Source organism: Lotus japonicus, chromosome 6 (assembly GCF_012489685.1).
Source record: "Lotus japonicus ecotype B-129 chromosome 6, LjGifu_v1.2".
In the NCBI taxonomy this organism is placed as follows: Eukaryota; Viridiplantae; Streptophyta; class Magnoliopsida; order Fabales; family Fabaceae; genus Lotus; species Lotus japonicus.
Window position 1 is genome coordinate 47,557,110 of NC_080046.1, and position 24,469 is coordinate 47,581,578.

Here is a 24,469-nt window from a genome sequence, read left to right on the forward strand (position 1 = left end):
TACCTAAGTGGCTATTTCAGGTTGTTCTCCTCAAACCAGCAGAAGGTAAAGTAGCTTCTAGAGATTTGGCTTACAAACATTATAGTTAAGATTTTGCTTTCCTTTTGATCATAATTAGTTGGTTTCTTGAGCCCTTAAAATATTTTACAACTAGTAAGTATCTCGTGCAATGCACAGGTAATAAATATATCAAAAAATATAATAAAATATTTTAATAAGTATTAGTATTTTTTTTATAAAATTATAATTCTATAATAAAATGATAAACTATGTTTTGAATATACATAATTAATATTAATTTTATATTATAATAATAATATTCATATAAAAGAAAAAGTATAAAATATTTAATTATTTTAATATGAAAGAGATTTGTTAGTGTGATATGTGGCGACCCGACTTACCCCTTTCCCGTACACAGAGACATTTGATAAATAAGACATTTTCTTAATTACAAATTTGCATAACTAAAAGATTTTCATCAAACACTTTAACATTTAAACAAGATAATTATACATATGCATCATTAAGTTATTTCACATTACACATAAAGGTAGAACCCTAGCAAAACAACACCTGTAAGGGAAGGGAGTGAACCGAACCTCACATGCCAGTTACGACGAGCTGATAAAAGGTTCATGACCCTTAACTATCTTACAAACTACTAACAGTCAGCTCTCCATCTAAACGCCATATATCTACATCAACAAAAATTGGCTGCTTCTGCTAGTAGCCCCTCAGCTCGACGCTTCGTACCCGCTTCTCAGCGTTCCTTCGCTATCCTCTCATAATCCACTACTAATGAGCAGAGAGAAATAAGAAACAACAAACAACAGAGGGTGAGAAGTTTTCAACACAATCAAGAAGAGAATAGCATGATATAAATGAGTTTCTCACAGAATCAACAACAACAAGTATATTATGCAACATGTTTTCCTAGATTCAACATTGACTCCTCTACATGTTATGTATTTTGGGCCCATGCGGGTCATTCGACTTTTCCATCGCGAGCCTAGTCACTCCGCAGGCCCCCTGATGATCATCATGTCGGTCAAGAAGTGGCGTAGTTGTTGTCGTGCACCGTTCCCGACGGCTTTCTGAGTTGGCGGGAAAAGTCGTATGACCCGCATGGGCCCACATGCATATCATGTAGAAAGTCGATATGGAATTTAGGGAAACATGTTGCATTGCATATTCCTTGGTGTTGATTGTGTGTGAAGCTCATTTATATCATGTTATTCTCCAGCATGATTGTGTTGAATAGCTTCTCACCCCTCTCTTGTTTGTTGTCTCTTTAACCCCTTCGCTCATTAGTGGTTGACTACGAGAAGGCGGAGAAGGAGCGCTGAGAAGCGTTGGGCATGCGATGTTCGAGCGGAGAAACTACTGACAGAAGCAGCCATTTTTGGATGCAGACGGATGTCGCTTAGTTAGAAAGTTGACTGTTAGTAGGTTGCGATGTTCGAACGATCACGATATTTTTAAATATTACTAAACTATTAATTAGAATATTAGCCACTAGTTCATTTGAAGATCATCAACTTCAATCGCATTTTTCTCCCTCGTCTGAGCTCTGTTTGACAAACCACGACCAGCGTCGTACTCCTGGGAGATAAGATAACTATAATCCACCGCCATTTCACCTCCGGCGAAGGCCGCCGCCGCGAGCACCGCGCAGGATAGTCTTTTCCGGCGAGCTCATATTCAAATTTTCCAGAACTTCAATTCTAAGGTTTATGGGCTCCCCGATACTGTTCTTATACTTATTTAGATGACTTTCAACATGAAAAAACATTGTTTTAAGGCCTTGAAGCATGAATTTCGAAGTAGAGAAGTGTACCGCACAAAATTGGCTAAGAGCAGGCCGACTTTGATGAGAAGGCAGGCCGATCTACAATTACTCAAGGTCGGTCGATCTACAATCCAGCCCTGGAAACGCACTTCTTCAATGATGTCCATCTGGTTAGCAGAAAAGTTATTGAAATCCACTCGCAACTCTCTAAGAACTAGAAGATCACAAGCAGGGATACTGCAATGGATGGAAGAAGGCCTCTTGAGAATGTGTTCTGGATTTAGCACAAAATCAATAGCCTCCTTTGCTTGAGGAGAGGCTGCAGAGATGAGAGCCTGAGAGGCGGAGTCAACTTGAGATCCCTCTTGTTGAGCCATGTAGGCGTTGAAGAATTTTACAAGTTCTTCTTGATTAGTATTCATTTAGTGAAGGATGAAGGAAGAGGATGATGAATAGGAGTTTTGGTTGCAGAGAATAAGTGAGAGAGAGTTTGGAGAGAGAAAGACAAAAACTCTTGAGATTTTGAATTTTGAAATGTGTGGTAGTGGGAGAGAACGTGAGGATTGATAAGGTGTAAAAATAACTTTTGAAGTTACCAAAAAAATTAATGACCGTTCAATTAATAGTGAATAATTATGGGTAATTAATTTTGGAGCAATTCCAAGAATTGTAATGATTAACATCAAATCACACGTGGGTGATGGCTGCTCAAGTTACCTTGGGAAGGTAACTTGTCACTTTAATGTCAGTTAGTGGGATTTTCATCAGTCAACTTCTGATGAGAAACCTTTCACATGACCAAGTCATCTTCTGATGAAGACAACTTCTGATCAAAGTTATTTCTGATCAACAGTTACTGATCAAAATAATTTCTGATCAGTCATACGAATGGCGCCACAATCATATATTGAAGAGCTCATACAAATAGCATCTGAAGCCTTTTAAAGTGCGTTTCCAACGCATTTTTAAAGTGCGAGCGAAAATTTTAAAAAGGGTACTTTTGATTTTTTTTTTTAATTTTGGTGTGGTGTCCGAAGAAATGAGGGTGGTGTCTTTAACAATTCCCTCACTTTAATTACTAGGGATACCACACTAAAAATAATAAAAATATTAAAATGTCCTAACTTAATATTTACTTTCTTATATTACCCCTATTACACCACACTTCCATTTCAAATAAGGCTTAATTGCACTTTTGGTCCCTCACCTTTCGCACTTGTGCGAGAATGGTCCTTAAAGTAAGAAAATTACAAAAATCATCCCTGACGTTTACACATGTTTGCACTTTTGGTTTTCCATCCAATTTTGTTAATAAATTAACGGAATATTCCATAAAATTAATTTAAAAAATTAATTATAATTATAATTAAGAGGAACCCAGAAAAATTCATATCTTCATCCCATTCACCAGATCTTCTTCTCTCAATCTCATTCACCACACCACCCCAACCCTAGCTGCCACCACCCCCAACCCTAGCCGCCATCACCACCAACCTCACCCTAGCCTCCACCACCACCAACATGAACTAAACCCTAATCTCTCTCTCAAAACAGTAGCTTCAAACATATCATTTTGCTATGCTAAAGAGGAAACAGAGACCTCAACATGATGTGGTAGTCATCAAATGCTTGTGGGAGCAACTCGTCCATGATCAAGGATTGGCAGAACGCATCAACGGCCTGAAGCTCGTTGACGTCTCTGACATCTTTGATGGAAACAGAGCTGACGCGGCCGAATCGATTGAGGGGCCAGACATTGTTGCGAAGGAGTTCAATTGGGATCCGTCAGAGTCAGAAACTCTATGAATTGAAGCGATGGATTCAATTGGGGTTGAAAGTCAGAAACCCTAAGAATTGCAGCGATGGATTCTAGTGGGGTTGCAGCGATGGATCAATTGAAGAGGATGTGTTTGAGCCTGAAGGGAGTGAGGCAGGTTGATAAAGGGTGGAGCTTTTCCCAGTGAGAGTGAATCAGGTGGAGCTGTTGCATTTCCAGGTGTTGTGTTGCTCTAGAGGAAAGGAAGAAGATGAAGGAGAAGAGCTGTTTTTAGGGATGACGTTCAAGCAAATAAAGTTGGATCCTGAGCTGGTGAAACAAGCCAAAGCAATGGTAAAGAGGGAATATCATAAAGATTTTGTAGTGGATGAGGATGGCAAGTGGGTTTTGCAGGGATGGAAAGGGCGTATTCTGAATGCTTTTTCTGCTTGGGTTCCTGCTTAAGCAATATCCAAAATGTGTTTAGTATAACTTGTAGTCTTGTAATGTAGTAGTAGGTGTGTTGAAAAAAATGCAATAAACTTCTCCTTTTCTATTTTTCTTTCTTCATTGGAGTTTATATTTCAATTTTCAGGTATTGATGTTCACTTCACTTCCTAGCTGGCATAGCATGAGAAAACCCATTTTTTTAAGCACAAGTTTACTAATGACTATCAAAAATAACAAAAGTACAATAAGAAAATGAACACCAGTATGGAAACCAGAATTAGGAAACAACTGGGTTACATGATTACATCAAGGGAACAAAAAAGCAGCAATATCTGGCTAAAACTAATAGACAGTACTCTCTTGAAAGTAACAGATTGTATAAGCATACCCTCATTGATGTGCCATGCTTTGTTGTGTCTTCTGTGAGAAACAAGTCAGCACTTACTGTCTAATTCTCACTTCTGCACTGTAAATTGTATTACCTCTGATGACAACTGATGTGAGTTGGATTTTTGGTGTTTTTGTTTTCATGAAGTGGAAGAAGATGGTTGATTGGGTGATGGTGCCTTTTTCATTTTTTCTGTTTTTTTTCTTCTGGGAATTTTGTTTGAAGATGGTGAAGAATGGATGAAGATGGTTGAAGATGATGAATAATTGATTAAAGTTCTGGGTTTTTATTTTTAATTTTTTTAAAATCTGAAAAATGTTAAAATTTGGATGGAAGTGGATGGAAAACCTGAAATGCAAACGTCTGTATAGGTGAGGGACAAAAAAAGTAATTTTCTTACTTTAAGGACCATTCTCTCACAAGTGTGAAAGGTGAGGGTCCAAAAGTGCAATTAAGCCTTCAAATAAATTAACTTTCCTCTCCCACCACACATTCACCTTCTTCCCCCACTACTTCCATCTTCTCCTTCAACTGCTACTCATTGCATTGTGCATGCAACTAATGCTCTATTCTTCTTCTTCTTCCTATCCATGCTCCCTTCATCGTCGCTGCTGCTGCTTGTGGTTCTAGTTCTGCGCGAACATCAATTGTTCCAACGCCGGACATGAACTGATAAGATGAAACTGTCGTATAATTTCCATCAGGGGTCGCTTTCCATTGAATTCTGTCAGGACCAGCATTCTCGGATGGCACCTTAACATGCAAAATAGCATTGCTAATATCTGGCGGCAGCGAGGTATAAAGAACATCAAGATTCCAGCTTCTGTTGACACATATGTTAGCCACCCTTAATTGAATATCTGAAATGTGATCAAAAGGAACTTTATGACATAGCTTCCCTGTACCCAACCAGTTTTGATACCAAATGGAGGAGTCTCCTATGCCGAGATGAGGACCAAATCCTTGAGCCAATTGATCCTTCACTTTCATTATCCCACGCCATATATATGAATCACCTTTGTTAAAGGTACCTTCGAGGACAGTGTCTCCGAACAAGTATTTATGTGAGATAACTTGCAATCAGAATTTTTGATCCCCACGAAGGAGATCTTCTACCAATTTTCCAAGCAAAGCCACATTATTCTTGTGAGTAATTCTAATGCCAAGACCCCCATCCTCTTTAGGACAAGCAATTTCATTCCAAGGGACTAAATTCCAACTTCGAGTACTATTGTCCTTAGCCCAAATGCACCGCCTAATGCTTTTATCAATATAATCACATATGGAGTTAGGAAGCGAAAGGGCCTCCATAGCATAAATCGGAAGAGAGGAGACAACCGATTTAGCCAAGCACAGTTTAGCAGATCTATTTAACAACTTATTCTTCCAAGAGGCCAATCGAGTATTTACTTTATCAATGATAGGTGCAAAGTTTTCCCGTGTCACTCTACCCTTCAAGATTGGCAACCCAATGTACTTCCCCAAGTTACTAGCTCTAGTGATCCCCAAGATGCTAGAAAGCTCATGCTGCAATGTGTTGTCCATATTAGTAGAACAAAACATTCTGGATTTCTCAAGGTTAATTTTCATCCTAGAAGCATCACAAAAATCCTTAAGAGTATATGCAACAAGCTTAATATGCGCCTTGTTACCTTGGCAAAAGAGTAAGACATCATCCGCAAAGAAAAGATGTGAAATGCCAATACCTTCATTTGTAATTCGTACCGGCTTCCAAGCACCCTCTCATACCAGCTTCTGAATCTGAATGGCTAGATGCTCCATACATAGAACGAAAAGATAAGGGGACAATGGGTCTCCTTGGCGAAGTATTATTTGTGGCTTGAACGGTGCTAGTTTAGTTCCATTCCACGAGATGGATATACTAGCCTCTTGAACGCCCCACTCATCATTAAGTACCCGAATAGCGGAACATTAAAAATCTCACCCCATCCCGTCATCGTCGATGGAGGACCCAATTGTGGGTTATTCGGAGTGCGGTCATTGTCAAAGATAATCTCCCCAAGGTGATTGGTGAGAGTGACTCGGTGGAGGCTAATACTATTCTTTCCTAGGAGTTGGTCAGGTTCATCCATCGGAGTATCCCGACTCATATTGAGGTGGAGTTCCTGAGTACACCCATGTAAAGCTAATGTCGTGATTGGTTGTTTAGCTAGGAGCGTGCATGTGTAAATTTTGGTATTTAGATTTGCACCTCCCTCTTACAAAATGTCGTAGTCTTTTGTATCAAGACACTATTGAGGCTTTGTTCTCCCTCAGTGCTCTTGCATTGTAGTGTTTTTTTGTTTTTCGGGGCCAAGCTCCTCCACTTCACAAAAAAAAGAATGAATAATTAAAAAAGACAAAAATCTATCTATTATATTATATAAAAGAAGGTTTTTTTTTTTCTAGAACCTTCCGCCACGTGTCATTCACATGCTCTTCCATTTTCCCTCCCATTTTTTCAAAGTTTTAAAAGGAAACATTTTATTTATTTTTGATATTATTGATTATTGATGAATTTATGCAGAAATCAATATGAATATATTATGACACGAGTATTTTAATTTTTAAATGTGTAATATAAACCTAATTCATATCATCACATTAAAAGTTTCACTAAATTTATTTTCTTATTATTGTAAGTAAATTTACTTTTGATAGAGAAATACTAGTTATATTATATAAAAGAAGTTTTTTTTTTTTTTTTCTAGAAGCTTCTGCCACACGTTATTATCTTGTTCTTCCATCTTCCCTCCGATTTTTCAAGGCTTTAAATAGAAATAGTTTATTGATTTTTTATATTATTGATTAATTTATGCAAAAATCAATATGAATATATTACGGAACCGGTATTTTAATTTTTAAATGTGTAATTAAACCTAACTCATATCATCATATTAAAAGTTCCACTAAATTTATTTTCTTATTATTGTAAGTAATTTTACTTTTAATAGAAAACATTATTAAAAATTAAAAATTACATATTCATAATATTTAATTAATATATGTAACTTATGTGCTCCCGTACCAGGTACAGGTATTTATACTAGTATAAGATAAAAGAATGTCTAAATGCTTATTAAAAAACAGAATATCTAAATTGTTGTAGAAGTAAACTAGATATTGTCTAGAAATAAAAAAAAACCTAATAAATATATATGTTATCTCGAGCTAAATTTTCAAATCCAAAAAAAAGATAACAATTAAAAAAAGAAAAGAAGATAAGATAAGAGAATATCTAAATGCTTATAAAAAAAAAAAAAAGAGAGAGTAGATATTGTCTAGAAATAAAAAATAACCTAATAAATATATGTTCTGTGGAGCTGAATCCTCAAATCTTGATTCAGCAAATTTTCACAACAAAAAAAAAAAATCTTGATTCAGCTATGGCACTCCTCCTCTTTCGGCTGAGAAGAAGCCCTTTTCTGCTTCGCCGCTTCTGTTCGACCTTCAACTTCAACTCCAACTCCAGCAGCGTCGTCGATGGCGGCCCCAATTCCAACTGTACCCTTCCCCGACGAGTAGGTATAATGAAACCCTCATCGGAAAAGTGGAAGCAGTTATCTGTGAGTTTATTGAGTTTCAGGGATAGATGCGCTATTGATGCTCGACTCTTATCGGAGAAGATCAATTCCAGACAAGCTTTTATAAATGAGACAATCAAGAATCTCGAGAATCTCTCCAACCCCAACTTGCCTCCGGAAATCATCTCTTGGAACTTAAACAGGTTGGATAGGTTGGTAAAGTTGAAGGATATACTGGTGATGGAAGATGAGATGTCAGCGGAGTTGGCCAATTCCAGACTAACTCGTCTCCAAGAGGTAATCATGTCCTGTTCCGATGATGATGAGGAGGAGCGGCTGCAAAACAAGTCTATTGAATTGTATAAGCATGAGCGGTGGAGTAAATATATCGAACTCAAGAGGTTGAGGAGGATGGAGTTAAGCTACAACTCCAACCCCACCTTGCTGTGTCAGACGTTGAAAGTCTTGTGTCTCAAGCTCAACACCTTCAATAGGGTCATGAGGTTGAAGGAGATGGTGACCAACAACCACTCTGGACTTACTTCCTTCCTTGTTCATGTCATCTTCAACACCTTCTCCCAAGAGACCTCCCAGCCCCCTCCCCTTGACGAGGGCTGGCGCAACACATGGAATGAATTACATGACAAGTGGAATGAATTATATCAGACACTCATCAGGTTGAGTTCGACGGAGGAGATGGAGATTCAGGTGCCCACCTCCATCTTGTGTCAGAGGCTGAACCACTTAAATAGGTTGATGAGGTTGAAGGACATGCTGGTGAAGGAAGATGAATTGTCAGCAGTGTTGACCAACTCCAGACTAACTTCTCTCCAAGAAATCATCAACAACTTCTCCCAGGTTGATGATGAGGGGCCCCTAAACAAGTGGAATGAATTAAATCAGAGACTCGCTTGGTTGCACTCTATGGAGGCCCAAGATTCTCATTTGCTAGCCATGAGGTCCAACAGTGAGCTAGCTTCCTTGGAGGGTTATAGAATGAGGAAACAGCCGCGGCCCCCGTCCCAGAATTTCGGAATTGTGGGCAACTGCTGGATCAAGCCACCATTGCAGTTGATGCAAACTGCATGTGCTCCTCTCCCAGAGCATCACAAACCTCTCTGAGTTTTGCTGCCTGCGGATTCCCTAATATTTTTATAAGTTGAACTACCCAAATCTGAGTAGAATTTCATTCTTTATCATCTTATGAATAGGGGCAAGTTTAGTTTAATGCTTTGATGTTTATTGCCTTTTGTGCCCTCCCTGAATGTTGAGTGGCTGCATCTTGTTTTCTCTCTATCTATTTATTTTGACTACTATTTTGCCTATCATTTTCCTTCTGTCTATGTGTGCCCTTTCTTTCTTCTCATTTCGTCTTCATATGATAATTATGCACTTGTACAATAGAAGATAAATAGGACCACTTAATCAACTAGTTGAATGAAATTGCATTGTCCTTGCACAAGTCATCAGCATTCCAAGAGCACACTACCGTACCTTCTATAGTTGTAGTTCATATCTTAAACCATGCATTTTCACAATCATTTTCCTTACTGGTTGGTGTGCTAGAAATTCTAAATTGATTCCACATGTTTAAGATTTACACAGACTTGGTACTTTGTTTAGATGATGAACATATTATTTAGATGACTTATTCACTGGCCCGGACCGGACACCAACTATCTTTCAGTATTAATCACCTCCTCCTAAAAGACATGTTTAGCAAAACTCTCGAGAAGACATTCAAAATGAGATAGTGATCTTGCTGAGTCTTCATTTTTATAGGAAACATTTCTTTACCGTTTGTATGACATGTGATGTGATTAATATTTTGTGGATTGATTGTGTTTCATGATCCCTGAAATTAAACATGTAGTTTTCATATGTGTCAATCGAAGTTATTGTTTACTTCAAGTATTCTGGATGATTATTAGTTAAGGTCCCTTCCATAAGAGTAATTGCTGAAATCTAGGCTTTCATGGTAGTACAAGAAATCTTGGCCTATTAATCTCAATGTTTTTCAAACTTTGTCAAGTATAGTTGAGCTCCGCCGCCTCCAGAGGCAATTCCCGGCGAAGTTTCTGGCAAACCTCCGTGAAAACCTAGATGCTTGACCACAAGTGGGGAATGGAGAAAGGTCTCGGCTTATGCCCTGGTGCTAGTCGTGCTGATCCAGATTCTGGTGATGCCCTCTCTTCCCGTCTCATCTCATGCAATCCACATCAACCCAATTTTCCAGATCCAGATAAAGTCGTGTGGGAATGGGTTCTAGGTGCTCCTAAGGTTGGTTTTTCTTTGTTATTTGCAAGGTGTTGACTGGTTTTAATTTGTGCTACCTCTTCATATTTATTTACCTTTTGTTGCATATGCATCTACTTCAGGGAACATGGGTTTGTTTCAATGGGAGTGTGTTCTGATGGATCTTATGGTATCCAACATGGTCTCATTTACTATTTTCCAGTTACATGTGAGAAAGGCGTATGGAATATTGTACCAGGTACATTTTTTACTTTGTATTATGTAGCTAAGATTTGAATTTCTCTCTAGATTTTTAGCAAGTGCCAAATGATTTCTAAAGTTTAATATCAATTGATCGAATTGATGTAAAAACACTTTCATCTCAATTCTTGTGCAGGGGCCTCCAATGATGGATGATTCCAAGGAAGAGGAACCGAGGAGTGAAAAGGAAAGTGAAGTAATAGCTGAAACAAATGAGAAGTTATCATTAATATTGGATTTGGGGGAAGGTGGTGGTGGTGAGTTTGGTTGATGGTGGATATGATGGTAGTTTGGCTGAAAGGGATAGGTCTATGTTCTTGTTTGCTGGGTTGTTCTTGGTTGGCTGAGTTTCCATATAAAGATGATGAAGATTCTTAATTGAGTTTTTTAATTTTTTTAAAAAACCATGAATTGTTCTTGGTTGTTTACTTTGTATGATGAAGATTCTTACTCATAAACAAGTTTTTTGCTTTATTTTGTGACCCATGTATATGTAATCTTTGTATTGATGACATTAGGCACAGTGATTTTTAACCCGATCAAATTTCAAATATCTAATGAAGATGATGTATGAAGATGAAGGTACATACGTGTTGTGCACTTCATCTATGGTTCCTCTTGCATTTTTCCTCTATAAAAAGGCTTCATCTCCATTTTTTTCTTGCTCATCGGCCCCTTTGCCCCGCCCTCCCTCACTGCCGGAGACATCCGTGGCACCATAGTCCCTTTTGTTGGATATTAGAGTAAAAATTGTTGTGCCGTGGCAAGCCACTGTCACTGTCCTGAAGCAAAATTTCGGCGGATTTCGGTGCAAATCTCAATTGCCGGTTTTGCTCCCAAGGTTAAAACAACTGCGATCTGACTCGTGCATTCGAGATAAAAACGCGATGGAGCCTTCATAAAATATTACCCAAAAAATTAAGAAATAGAATCAAGAAGAGCAATCCAAGAAATGAGAAAACACCTTTTTTCTTTCACGTTTCTTCACCCATCTCCAGGTTCCCATCATAAGCAAAACAAAGGAGGATATATAATCAAAAGCATTAACTCTCATAGTTAATACTCATAATACTAATTAAAGGCCATTAATACCATTGATTCCTTTTGCTGTTACATATTCACACGTTGACTTGGTGCTATATCATCAATTTAGGAAGATTGATAGTGAAAATCCATGTAAGTAAATGAGCAAAAATCAAAGTTTAATAAATTTGATTTTCATTATTTCACACATTTCCCCGATGTAAACCCCACCGACGCCGAAGACAACCAGAAGACTACCCCACAGCGGTGGTCTAGGTCCCGCAGATCGGAGGAACTTACCACTCCCCTGGCCCCGCGGACGACATAGATTATGGCAACTTTTTGTGTTTTATGGCATTTTTTTCCAATTACGGAACTACCCCTGGATTTCGAAAGGGATTTTAAAATCATTAAATAAAGATTATGGCAACTTTTCAATTTGCATTCACGAAAACAGTATGCGTGATTGAGGTCTATGTTTTGCAAGCCTCCAATCACAACCTACAAAATAAGTCTCATGCATTCATGAAAGCGATGAAAGAAGCATAAATAATAAGACTGTGTATGTAAGGGCAATTTAATGTGTACTGATGCAGTTAAACGTTATGCTTAGCTGCAAATTGTAAAGCTGGCGGATTTTTCTAGATATTTTCTCATGTTTTTCAAGATTGATAATTGATAACATGTTTTTCTAATATCATCTGATGGAGCTGATGTTTGAGAAATTGATACGAAATAGCTGAATTATCATTTGGTGAATTGGGAGTTATATTTGTTCAAATGTATCTTTTTTGTAGAACTATACATTGATTTTTTGCCAATGCCTCCCTCTACCTCTTTTCATTGAACTTCCTAAGGTACATGTTAGAGGCATATATTGCAGTTGAACTTATTTAGTATTACCTGTTTGTTGTTGGAGCTGAGTATGTTTGTCTCAAAATTTTGAATTACCTAAGTGGCTATTTCAGGTTGTTCTCCTCAAACCAGCAGAAGGTAAAGTAGCTTCTAGAGATTTGGCTTACAAACATTATAGTTAAGATTTTGCTTTCCTTTTGATCATAATTAGTTGGTTTCTTGAGCCCTTAAAATATTTTACAACTAGTAAGTATCTCGTGCAATGCACAGGTAATAAATATATCAAAAAATATAATAAAATATTTTAATAAGTATTAGTATTTTTTGTTTATAAAATTATAATTCTATAATAAAATGATAAACTATGTTTTGAATATACATAATTAATATTAATTTTATATTATAATAATAATATTCATATAAAAGAAAAAGTATAAAATATTTAATTATTTTAATATGAAAGAGATTTGTTAGTGTGATATGTGGCGACCCGACTTACCCCTTTCCCGTACACAGAGACATTTGATAAATAAGACATTTTCTTAATTACAAATTTGCATAACTAAAAGATTTTCATCAAACACTTTAACATTAAACAAGATAATTATACATATGCATCATTAAGTTATTTCACATTACACATAAAGGTAGAACCCTAGCAAAACAACACCTGTAAGGGAAGGGAGTGAACCGAACCTCACATGCCAGTTACGACGAGCTGATAAAAGGTTCATGACCCTTAACTATCTTACAAACTACTAACAGTCAGCTCTCCATCTAAACGCCATATATCTACATCAACAAAAATTGGCTGCTTCTGCTAGTAGCCCCTCAGCTCGACGCTTCGTACCCGCTTCTCAGCGTTCCTTCGCTATCCTCTCATAATCCACTACTAATGAGCAGAGAGAAATAAGAAACAACAAACAACAGAGGGTGAGAAGTTTTCAACACAATCAAGAAGAGAATAGCATGATATAAATGAGTTTCTCACAGAATCAACAACAACAAGTATATTATGCAACATGTTTTCCTAGATTCAACATTGACTCCTCTACATGTTATGTATTTTGGGCCCATGCGGGTCATTCGACTTTTCCATCGCGAGCCTAGTCACTCCGCAGGCCCCCTGATGATCATCATGTCGGTCAAGAAGTGGCGTAGTTGTTGTCGTGCACCGTTCCCGACGGCTTTCTGAGTTGGCGGGAAAAGTCGTATGACCCGCATGGGCCCACATGCATATCATGTAGAAGAGTCGATATGGAATTTAGGGAAACATGTTGCATTGCATATTCCTTGGTGTTGATTGTGTGTGAAGCTCATTTATATCATGTTATTCTCCAGCATGATTGTGTTGAATAGCTTCTCACCCCTCTCTTGTTTGTTGTCTCTTTAACCCCTTCGCTCATTAGTGGTTGACTACGAGAAGGCGGAGAAGGAGCGCTGAGAAGCGTTGGGCAATGCGATGTTCGAGCGGAGAAACTACTGACAGAAGCAGCCATTTTGTGGATGCAGACGGATGTCGCTTAGTTAGAAAGTTGACTGTTAGTAGGTTGCGATGTTCGAACGATCACGATATTTTTTAAATATTACTAAACTATTAATTAGAATATTAGCCACTAGTTCATTTGAAGATCATCAACTTCAATCGCATTTTTCTCCCTCGTCTGAGCTCTGTTTGACAAACCACGACCAGCGTCGTACTCCTGGGAGATAAGATAACTATAATCCACCGCCATTTCACCTCCGGCGAAGGCCGCCGCCGCGAGCACCGCCGCAGGATAGTCTTTTCCGGCGAGCTCATATTCAAATTTTCCAGAACTTCAATTCTAAGGTTTATGGGCTCCCCGATACTGTTCTTATACTTATTTAGATGACTTTCAACATGAAAAACATTGTTTTAAGGCCTTGAAGCATGAATTTCGAAGTAGAGAAGTGTACCGCACAAAATTTGGCTAAGAGCAGGCCGACTTTGATGAGAAGGCAGGCCGATCTACAATTACTCAAGGTCGGTCGATCTACAATCCAGCCCTGGAAACGCACTTCTTCAATGATGTCCATCTGGTTAGCAGAAAAGTTATTGAAATCCACTCGCAACTCTCTAAGAACTAGAAGATCACAAGCAGGGATACTGCAATGGATGGAAGAAGGCCTCTTGAGAATGTGTTCTGGATTTAGCACAAAATCAATAGCCTCCTTTGCTTGAGGAGAGGCTGCAGAGATGAGAGCCTGAGAGGCGGAGTCAACTTGAGATCCCTCTTGTTGAGCCATGTAGGCGTTGAAGAATTTTACAAGTTCTTCTTGATTAGTATTCATTTAGTGAAGGATGAAGGAAGAGGATGATGAATAGGAGTTTTGGTTGCAGAGAATAAGTGAGAGAGAGTTTGGAGAGAGAAAGACAAAAACTCTTGAGATTTTGAATTTTGAAATGTGTGGTAGTGGGAGAGAACGTGAGGATTGATAAGGTGTAAAAATAACTTTTGAAGTTACCAAAAAAATTAATGACCGTTCAATTAATAGTGAATAATTATGGGTAATTAATTTTTGGAGCAATTCCAAGAATTGTAATGATTAACATCAAATCACACGTGGGTGATGGCTGCTCAAGTTACCTTGGGAAGGTAACTTGTCACTTTAATGTCAGTTAGTGGGATTTTCATCAGTCAACTTCTGATGAGAAACCTTTCACATGACCAAGTCATCTTCTGATGAAGACAACTTCTGATCAAAGTTATTTCTGATCAACAGTTACTGATCAAAATAATTTCTGATCAGTCATACGAATGGCGCCACAATCATATATTGAAGAGCTCATACAAATAGCATCTGAAGCCTTTTAAAGTGCGTTTCCAACGCATTTTTAAAGTGCGAGCGAAAATTTTAAAAAGGGTACTTTTGATTTTTTTTTTTAATTTTGGTGTGGTGTCCGAAGAAATGAGGGTGGTGTCTTTAACAATTCCCTCACTTTAATTACTAGGGATACCACACTAAAAATAATAAAAATATTAAAATGTCCTAACTTAATATTTACTTTCTTATATTACCCCTATTACACCACACTTCCATTTCAAATAAGGCTTAATTGCACTTTTGGTCCCTCACCTTTCGCACTTGTGCGAGAATGGTCCTTAAAGTAAGAAAATTACAAAAATCATCCCTGACGTTTACACATGTTTGCACTTTTGGTTTTCCATCCAATTTTGTTAATAAATTAACGGAATATTCCATAAAATTAATTTAAAAAATTAATTATAATTATAATTAAGAGGAACCCAGAAAAATTCATATCTTCATCCCATTCACCAGATCTTCTTCTCTCAATCTCATTCACCACACCACCCCAACCCTAGCTGCCACCACCCCCAACCCTAGCCGCCATCACCACCAACCTCACCCTAGCCTCCACCACCACCAACATGAACTAAACCCTAATCTCTCTCTCAAAACAGTAGCTTCAAACATATCATTTTGCTATGCTAAAGAGGAAACAGAGACCTCAACATGATGTGGTAGTCATCAAATGCTTGTGGGAGCAACTCGTCCATGATCAAGGATTGGCAGAACGCATCAACGGCCTGAAGCTCGTTGACGTCTCTGACATCTTTGATGGAAACAGAGCTGACGCGGCCGAATCGATTGAGGGGGCCAGACATTGTTGCGAAGGAGTTCAATTGGGATCCGTCAGAGTCAGAAACTCTATGAATTGAAGCGATGGATTCAATTGGGGTTGAAAGTCAGAAACCCTAAGAATTGCAGCGATGGATTCTAGTGGGGTTGCAGCGATGGATCAATTGAAGAGGATGTGTTTGAGCCTGAAGGGAGTGAGGCAGGTTGATAAAGGGTGGAGCTTTTCCCAGTGAGAGTGAATCAGGTGGAGCTGTTGCATTTCCAGGTGTTGTGTTGCTCTAGAGGAAAGGAAGAAGATGAAGGAGAAGAGCTGTTTTTAGGGATGACGTTCAAGCAAATAAAGTTGGATCCTGAGCTGGTGAAACAAGCCAAAGCAATGGTAAAGAGGGAATATCATAAAGATTTTGTAGTGGATGAGGATGGCAAGTGGGTTTTGCAGGGATGGAAAGGGCGTATTCTGAATGCTTTTTCTGCTTGGGTTCCTGCTTAAGCAATATCCAAAATGTGTTTAGTATAACTTGTAGTCTTGTAATGTAGTAGTAGGTGTGTTGAAAAAAATGCAATAAACTTCTCCTTTTCTATTTTTCTTTCTTCATTGGAGTTTATATTTCAATTTTCAGGTATTGATGTTCACTTCACTTCCTAGCTGGCATAGCATGAGAAAACCCATTTTTTTAAGCACAAGTTTACTAATGACTATCAAAAATAACAAAAGTACAATAAGAAAATGAACACCAGTATGGAAACCAGAATTAGGAAACAACTGGGTTACATGATTACATCAAGGGAACAAAAAAGCAGCAATATCTGGCTAAAACTAATAGACAGTACTCTCTTGAAAGTAACAGATTGTATAAGCATACCCTCATTGATGTGCCATGCTTTGTTGTGTCTTCTGTGAGAAACAAGTCAGCACTTACTGTCTAATTCTCACTTCTGCACTGTAAATTGTATTACCTCTGATGACAACTGATGTGAGTTGGATTTTTGGTGTTTTTGTTTTCATGAAGTGGAAGAAGATGGTTGATTGGGTGATGGTGCCTTTTTCATTTTTTCTGTTTTTTTTCTTCTGGGAATTTTGTTTGAAGATGGTGAAGAATGGATGAAGATGGTTGAAGATGATGAATAATTGATTAAAGTTCTGGGTTTTTATTTTTAATTTTTTTTAAAATCTGAAAAATGTTAAAATTTGGATGGAAGTGGATGGAAAACCTGAAATGCAAACGTCTGTATAGGTGAGGGACAAAAAAAGTAATTTTCTTACTTTAAGGACCATTCTCTCACAAGTGTGAAAGGTGAGGGTCCAAAAGTGCAATTAAGCCTTCAAATAAATTAACTTTCCTCTCCCACCACACATTCACCTTCTTCCCCCACTACTTCCATCTTCTCCTTCAACTGCTACTCATTGCATTGTGCATGCAACTAATGCTCTATTCTTCTTCTTCTTCCTATCCATGCTCCCTTCATCGTCGCTGCTGCTGCTTGTGGTTCTAGTTCTGCCGCGAACATCAATTGTTCCAACGCCGGACATGAACTGATAAGATGAAACTGTCGTATAATTTCCATCAGGGGTCGCTTTCCATTGAATTCTGTCAGGACCAGCATTCTCGGATGGCACCTTAACATGCAAAATAGCATTGCTAATATCTGGCGGCAGCGAGGTATAAAGAACATCAAGATTCCAGCTTCTGTTGACACATATGTTAGCCACCCTTAATTGAATATCTGAAATGTGATCAAAAGGAACTTTATGACATAGCTTCCCTGTACCCAACCAGTTTTGATACCAAATGGAGGAGTCTCCTATGCCGAGATGAGGACCAAATCCTTGAGCCAATTGATCCTTCACTTTCATTATCCCACGCCATATATATGAATCACCTTTGTTAAAGGTACCTTCGAGGACAGTGTCTCCGAACAAGTATTTATGTGAGATAACTTGCAATCAGAATTTTTGATCCCCACGAAGGAGATCTTCTACCAATTTTCCAAGCAAAGCCACATTATTCTTGTGAGTAATTCTAATGCCAAGACCCCCATCCTCTTTAGGACAAGCAATTTCATTCCAAGGGACTAAATTCCAACTTCGAGTACTATTGTCCTTAGCCCAAATGCACCGCCTAATGCTTTTATCAATATAATCACATATGGAGTTAGGAAGCGAAAGGGCCTCCATAGCATAAATCGGAAGAGAGGAGACAACCGATTTAGCCAAGCACAGTTTAGCAGATCTATTTAACAACTTATTCTTCCAAGAGGCCAATCGAGTATTTACTTTATCAATGATAGGTGCAAAGTTTTCCCGTGTCACTCTACCCTTCAAGATTGGCAACCCAATGTACTTCCCCAAGTTACTAGCTCTAGTGATCCCCAAGATGCTAGAAAGCTCATGCTGCAATGTGTTGTCCATATTAGTAGAACAAAACATTCTGGATTTCTCAAGGTTAATTTTCATCCTAGAAGCATCACAAAAATCCTTAAGAGTATATGCAACAAGCTTAATATGCGCCTTGTTACCTTGGCAAAAGAGTAAGACATCATCCGCAAAGAAAAGATGTGAAATGCCAATACCTTCATTTGTAATTCGTACCGGCTTCCAAGCACCCTCTCATACCAGCTTCTGAATCTGAATGGCTAGATGCTCCATACATAGAACGAAAAGATAAGGGGACAATGGGTCTCCTTGGCGAAGTATTATTTGTGGCTTGAACGGTGCTAGTTTAGTTCCATTCCACGAGATGGATATACTAGCCTCTTGAACGCCCCACTCATCATTAAGTACCCGAATAGCGGAACATTAAAAATCTCACCCCATCCCGTCATCGTCGATGGAGGACCCAATTGTGGGTTATTCGGAGTGCGGTCATTGTCAAAGATAATCTCCCCAAGGTGATTGGTGAGAGTGACTCGGTGGAGGCTAATACTATTCTTTCCTAGGAGTTGGTCAGGTTCATCCATCGGAGTATCCCGACTCATATTGAGGTGGAGTTCCTGAGTACACCCATGTAAAGCTAATGTCGTGATTGGTTGTTTAGCTAGGAGCGTGCATGTGTAAATTTTGGTATTTAGATTTGCACCTCCCTCTTACAAAATGTCGTAGTCTTTTGTATCAAGACACTATTGAGGCTTTGTTCTCCCTCAGTGCTCTTGCATTGTAGTGTTTTTTTTGTTTTTCGGGGCCAAGCTCCTCCACTTCACAAAAAAAAGAATGAATAATTAAAAAAGACAAAAATCTATCTATTATATTATATAAAAGAAGGTTTTTTTTTTCTAGAACCTTCCGCCACGTGTCATTCACATGCTCTTCCATTTTCCCTCCCATTTTTTCAAAGTTTTAAAAGGAAACATTTTATTTATTTTTGATATTATTGATTATTGATGAATTTATGCAGAAATCAATATGAATATATTATGACACGAGTATTTTAATTTTTAAATGTGTAATATAAACCTAATTCATATCATCACATTAAAAGTTTCACTAAATTTATTTTCTTATTATTGTAAGTAAATTTACTTTTGATAGAGAAATACTAGTTATATTATATAAAAGAAGTTTTTTTTTTTTTTTTCTAGAAGCTTCTGCCACACGTTATTATCTTGTTCTTCCATCTTCCCTCCGATTTTTCAAGGCTTTAAATAGAAATAGTTTATTGATTTTTTATATTATTGATTAATTTATGCAAAAATCAATATGAATATATTACGGAACCGGTATTTTAATTTTTAAATGTGTAATTAAACCTAACTCATATCATCATATTAAAAGTTCCACTAAATTTATTTTCTTATTATTGTAAGTAATTTTACTTTTAATAGAAAACATTATTAAAAATTAAAAATTACATATTCATAATATTTAATTAATATATGTAACTTATGTGCTCCCGTACCAGGTACAGGTATTTATACTAGTATAAGATAAAAGAATGTCTAAATGCTTATTAAAAAACAGAATATCTAAATTGTTGTAGAAGTAAACTAGATATTGTCTAGAAATAAAAAAAAACCTAATAAATATATATGTTATCTCGAGCTAAATTTTCAAATCCAAAAAAAAGATAACAATTAAAAAAAGAAAAGAAGATAAGATAAGAGAATATCTAAATGCTTATAAAAAAAAAAAAAGAGAGAGTAGATATTGTCTAGAAATAAAAAATAACCTAATAAATATATGTTCTGTGGAGCTGAATCCTCAAATCTTGATTCAGCAAATTTTCACAAAAAAAAAAAAATCTTGATTCAGCTATGGCACTCCTCCTCTTTCGGCTGAGAAGAAGCCCTTTTCTGCTTCGCCGCTTCTGTTCGACCTTCAACTTCAACTCCAACTCCAGCAGCGTCGTCGATGGCGGCCCCAATTCCAACTGTACCCTTCCCCGACGAGTAGGTATAATGAAACCCTCATCGGAAAAGTGGAAGCAGTTATCTGTGAGTTTATTGAGTTTCAGGGATAGATGCGCTATTGATGCTCGACTCTTATCGGAGAAGATCAATTCCAGACAAGCTTTTATAAATGAGACAATCAAGAATCTCGAGAATCTCTCCAACCCCAACTTGCCTCCGGAAATCATCTCTTGGAACTTAAACAGGTTGGATAGGTTGGTAAAGTTGAAGGATATACTGGTGATGGAAGATGAGATGTCAGCGGAGTTGGCCAATTCCAGACTAACTCGTCTCCAAGAGGTAATCATGTCCTGTTCCGATGATGATGAGGAGGAGCGGCTGCAAAACAAGTCTATTGAATTGTATAAGCATGAGCGGTGGAGTAAATATATCGAACTCAAGAGGTTGAGGAGGATGGAGTTAAGCTACAACTCCAACCCCACCTTGCTGTGTCAGACGTTGAAAGTCTTGTGTCTCAAGCTCAACACCTTCAATAGGGTCATGAGGTTGAAGGAGATGGTGACCAACAACCACTCTGGACTTACTTCCTTCCTTGTTCATGTCATCTTCAACACCTTCTCCCAAGAGACCTCCCAGCCCCCTCCCCTTGACGAGGGCTGGCGCAACACATGGAATGAATTACATGACAAGTGGAATGAATTATATCAGACACTCATCAGGTTGAGTTCGACGGAGGAGATGGAGATTCAGGTGCCCACCTCCATCTTGTGTCAGAGGCTGAACCACTTAAATAGGTTGATGAGGTTGAAGGACATGCTGGTGAAGGAAGATGAATTGTCAGCAGTGTTGACCAACTCCAGACTAACTTCTCTCCAAGAAATCATCAACAACTTCTCCCAGGTTGATGATGAGGGGCCCCTAAACAAGTGGAATGAATTAAATCAGAGACTCGCTTGGTTGCACTCTATGGAGGCCCAAGATTCTCATTTGCTAGCCATGAGGTCCAACAGTGAGCTAGCTTCCTTGGAGGGTTATAGAATGAGGAAACAGCCGCGGCCCCCGTCCCAGAATTTCGGAATTGTGGGCAACTGCTGGATCAAGCCACCATTGCAGTTGATGCAAACTGCATGTGCTCCTCTCCCAGAGCATCACAAACCTCTCTGAGTTTTGCTGCCTGCGGATTCCCTAATATTTTTATAAGTTGAACTACCCAAATCTGAGTAGAATTTCATTCTTTATCATCTTATGAATAGGGGCAAGTTTAGTTTAATGCTTTGATGTTTATTGCCTTTTGTGCCCTCCCTGAATGTTGAGTGGCTGCATCTTGTTTTCTCTCTATCTATTTATTTTGACTACTATTTTGCCTATCATTTTCCTTCTGTCTATGTGTGCCCTTTCTTTCTTCTCATTTCGTCTTCATATGATAATTATGCACTTGTACAATAGAAGATAAATAGGACCACTTAATCAACTAGTTGAATGAAATTGCATTGTCCTTGCACAAGTCATCAGCATTCCAAGAGCACACTACCGTACCTTCTATAGTTGTAGTTCATATCTTAAACCATGCATTTTCACAATCATTTTCCTTACTGGTTGGTGTGCTAGAAATTCTAAATTGATTCCACATGTTTAAGATTTACACAGACTTGGTACTTTGTTTAGATGATGAACATATTATTTAGATGACTTATTCACTGGCCCGGACCGGACACCAAGTATCTTTCAGTATTAATCACCTCCTCCTAAAAGACATGTTTAGCAAAACTCTCGAGAAGACATTCAAAATGAGATAGTGATCTTGCTGAGTCTTCATTTTTATAGGAAACATTTCTTTACCGTTTGTATGACATGTGATGTGATTAATATTTTGTGGATTGATTGTGTTTCATGATCCCTGAAATTAAACATGTAGTTTTCATATGTGTCAATCGAAGTTATTGTTTACTTCAAGTATTCTGGATGATTATTAGTTAAGGTCCCTTCCATAAGAGTAATTGCTGAAATCTAGGCTTTCATGGTAGCACAAGAAATCTTGGCCTATTAATCTCAATGTTTTTCAAACTTTGTCAAGTATAGTTGAGCTCCGCCGCCTCCAGAGGCAATTCCCGGCGAAGTTTCTGGCAAACCTCCGTGAAAACCTAGATGCTTGACCACAAGTGGGGAATGGAGAAAGGTCTCGGCTTATGCCCTGGTGCTAGTCGTGCTGATCCAGATTCTGGTGATGCCCTCTCTTCCCGTCTCATCTCATGCAATCCACATCAACCCAATTTTCCAGATCCAGATAAAGTCGTGTGGGAATGGGTTCTAGGTGCTCCTAAGGTTGGTTTTTCTTTGTTATTTGCAAGGTGTTGACTGGTTTTAATTTGTGCTACCTCTTCATATTTATTTACCTTTTGTTGCATATGCATCTACTTCAGGGAACATGGGTTTGTTTCAATGGGAGTGCGTTCTGATGGATCTTATGGTATCCAACATGGTCTCATTTACTATTTTCCAGTTACATGTGAGAAAGGCGTATGGAATATTGTACCAGGTACATTTTTTACTTTGTATTATGTAGCTAAGATTTGAATTTCTCTCTAGATTTTTAGCAAGTGCCAAATGATTTCTAAAGTTTAATATCAATTGATCGAATTGATGTAAAAACACTTTCATCTCAATTCTTGTGCAGGGGCCTCCAATGATGGATGATTCCAAGGAAGAGGAACCGAGGAGTGAAAAGGAAAGTGAAGTAATAGCTGAAACAAATGAGAAGTTATCATTAATATTGGATTTGGGGGAAGGTGGTGGTGGTGAGTTTGGTTGATGGTGGATATGATGGTAGTTTGGCTGAAAGGGATAGGTCTATGTTCTTGTTTGCTGGGTTGTTCTTGGTTGGCTGAGTTTCCATATAAAGATGATGAAGATTCTTAATTGAGTTTTTTAATTTTTTTAAAAAACCATGAATTGTTCTTGGTTGTTTACTTTGTATGATGAAGATTCTTACTCATAAACAAGTTTTTTGCTTTATTTTGTGACCCATGTATATGTAATCTTTGTATTGATGACATTAGGCACAGTGATTTTTAACCCGATCAAATTTCAAATATCTAATGAAGATGATGTATGAAGATGAAGGTACATACGTGTTGTGCACTTCATCTATGGTTCCTCTTGCATTTTTCCTCTATAAAAAGGCTTCATCTCCATTTTTTTCTTGCTCATCGGCCCCTTTGCCCCGCCCTCCCTCACTGCCGGAGACATCCCTGGCACCATCGTCCCTTTTGTTGGATATTAGAGTAAAAATTGTTGTGCCGTGGCAAGCCACTGTCACTGTCCTGAAGCAAAATTTTGGCGGATTTCGGTGCAAATCTCAATTGCCGGTTTTGCTCCCAAGGTTAAAACAACTGCGATCTGACTCGTGCATTCGAGATAAAAACGCGATGGAGCCTTCATAAAATATTACCCAAAAAATTAAGAAATAGAATCAAGAAGAGCAATCCAAGAAATGAGAAAACACCTTTTTTCTTTCACGTTTCTTCACCCATCTCCAGGTTCCCATCATAAGCAAAACAAAGGAGGATATATAATCAAAAGCATTAACTCTCATAGTTAATACTCATAATACTAATTAAAGGCCATTAATACCATTGATTCCTTTTGCTGTTACATATTCACACGTTGACTTGGTGCTATATCATCAATTTAGGAAGATTGATAGTGAAAATCCATGTAAGTAAATGAGCAAAAATCAAAGTTTAATAAATTTGATTTTCATTATTTCACACATTTCCCCGATGTAAACCCCACCGACGCCGAAGACAACCAGAAGACTACCCCACAGCGGTGGTCCAGGTCCCGCAGATCGGAGGAACTTACCACTCCCCTGGCCCCACGGACGACATAGATTATGGCAACTTTTTGTGTTTTATGGCATTTTTTTCCAATTACGGAACTACCCCTGGATTTTGAAAGGGATTTTAAAATCATTAAATAAAGATTATGGCAACTTTTCAATTTGCATTCACGAAAACAGTATGCGTGATTGAGGTCTATGTTTTGCAAGCCTCCAATCACAACCTACAAAATAAGTCTCATGCATTCATGAAAGCGATGAAAGAAGCATAAATAATAAGACTGTGTATGTAAGGGCAATTTAATGTGTACTGATGCAGTTAAACGTTATGCTTAGCTGCAAATTGTAAAGCTGGCGGATTTTTCTAGATATTTTCTCA

At 38.0% G+C, this 24,469-nt stretch overlaps 2 protein-coding genes across 2 annotated transcripts; both read left to right on the forward strand.

The window, feature by feature from the left end:
• Positions 1 to 7,714: 7,714 nt before the first annotated feature.
• Positions 7,715 to 11,029, forward strand: LOC130722045 (uncharacterized). The gene is made up of 3 exons (XM_057572635.1): positions 7,715 to 10,190; positions 10,289 to 10,404; positions 10,543 to 11,029. The coding sequence occupies exon 1, from the start codon at positions 7,773 to 7,775 to the stop codon at positions 9,030 to 9,032; it is 1,260 nt and encodes a 419-aa protein (XP_057428618.1). The 5' UTR covers positions 7,715 to 7,772; the 3' UTR covers positions 9,033 to 10,190; positions 10,289 to 10,404; positions 10,543 to 11,029.
• A 9,030-nt stretch (positions 11,030 to 20,059) lies between these two features.
• Positions 20,060 to 23,413, forward strand: LOC130722138 (uncharacterized). The gene is made up of 3 exons (XM_057572777.1): positions 20,060 to 22,574; positions 22,673 to 22,788; positions 22,927 to 23,413. The coding sequence occupies exon 1, from the start codon at positions 20,157 to 20,159 to the stop codon at positions 21,414 to 21,416; it is 1,260 nt and encodes a 419-aa protein (XP_057428760.1). The 5' UTR covers positions 20,060 to 20,156; the 3' UTR covers positions 21,417 to 22,574; positions 22,673 to 22,788; positions 22,927 to 23,413.
• Positions 23,414 to 24,469: the final 1,056 nt, after the last annotated feature.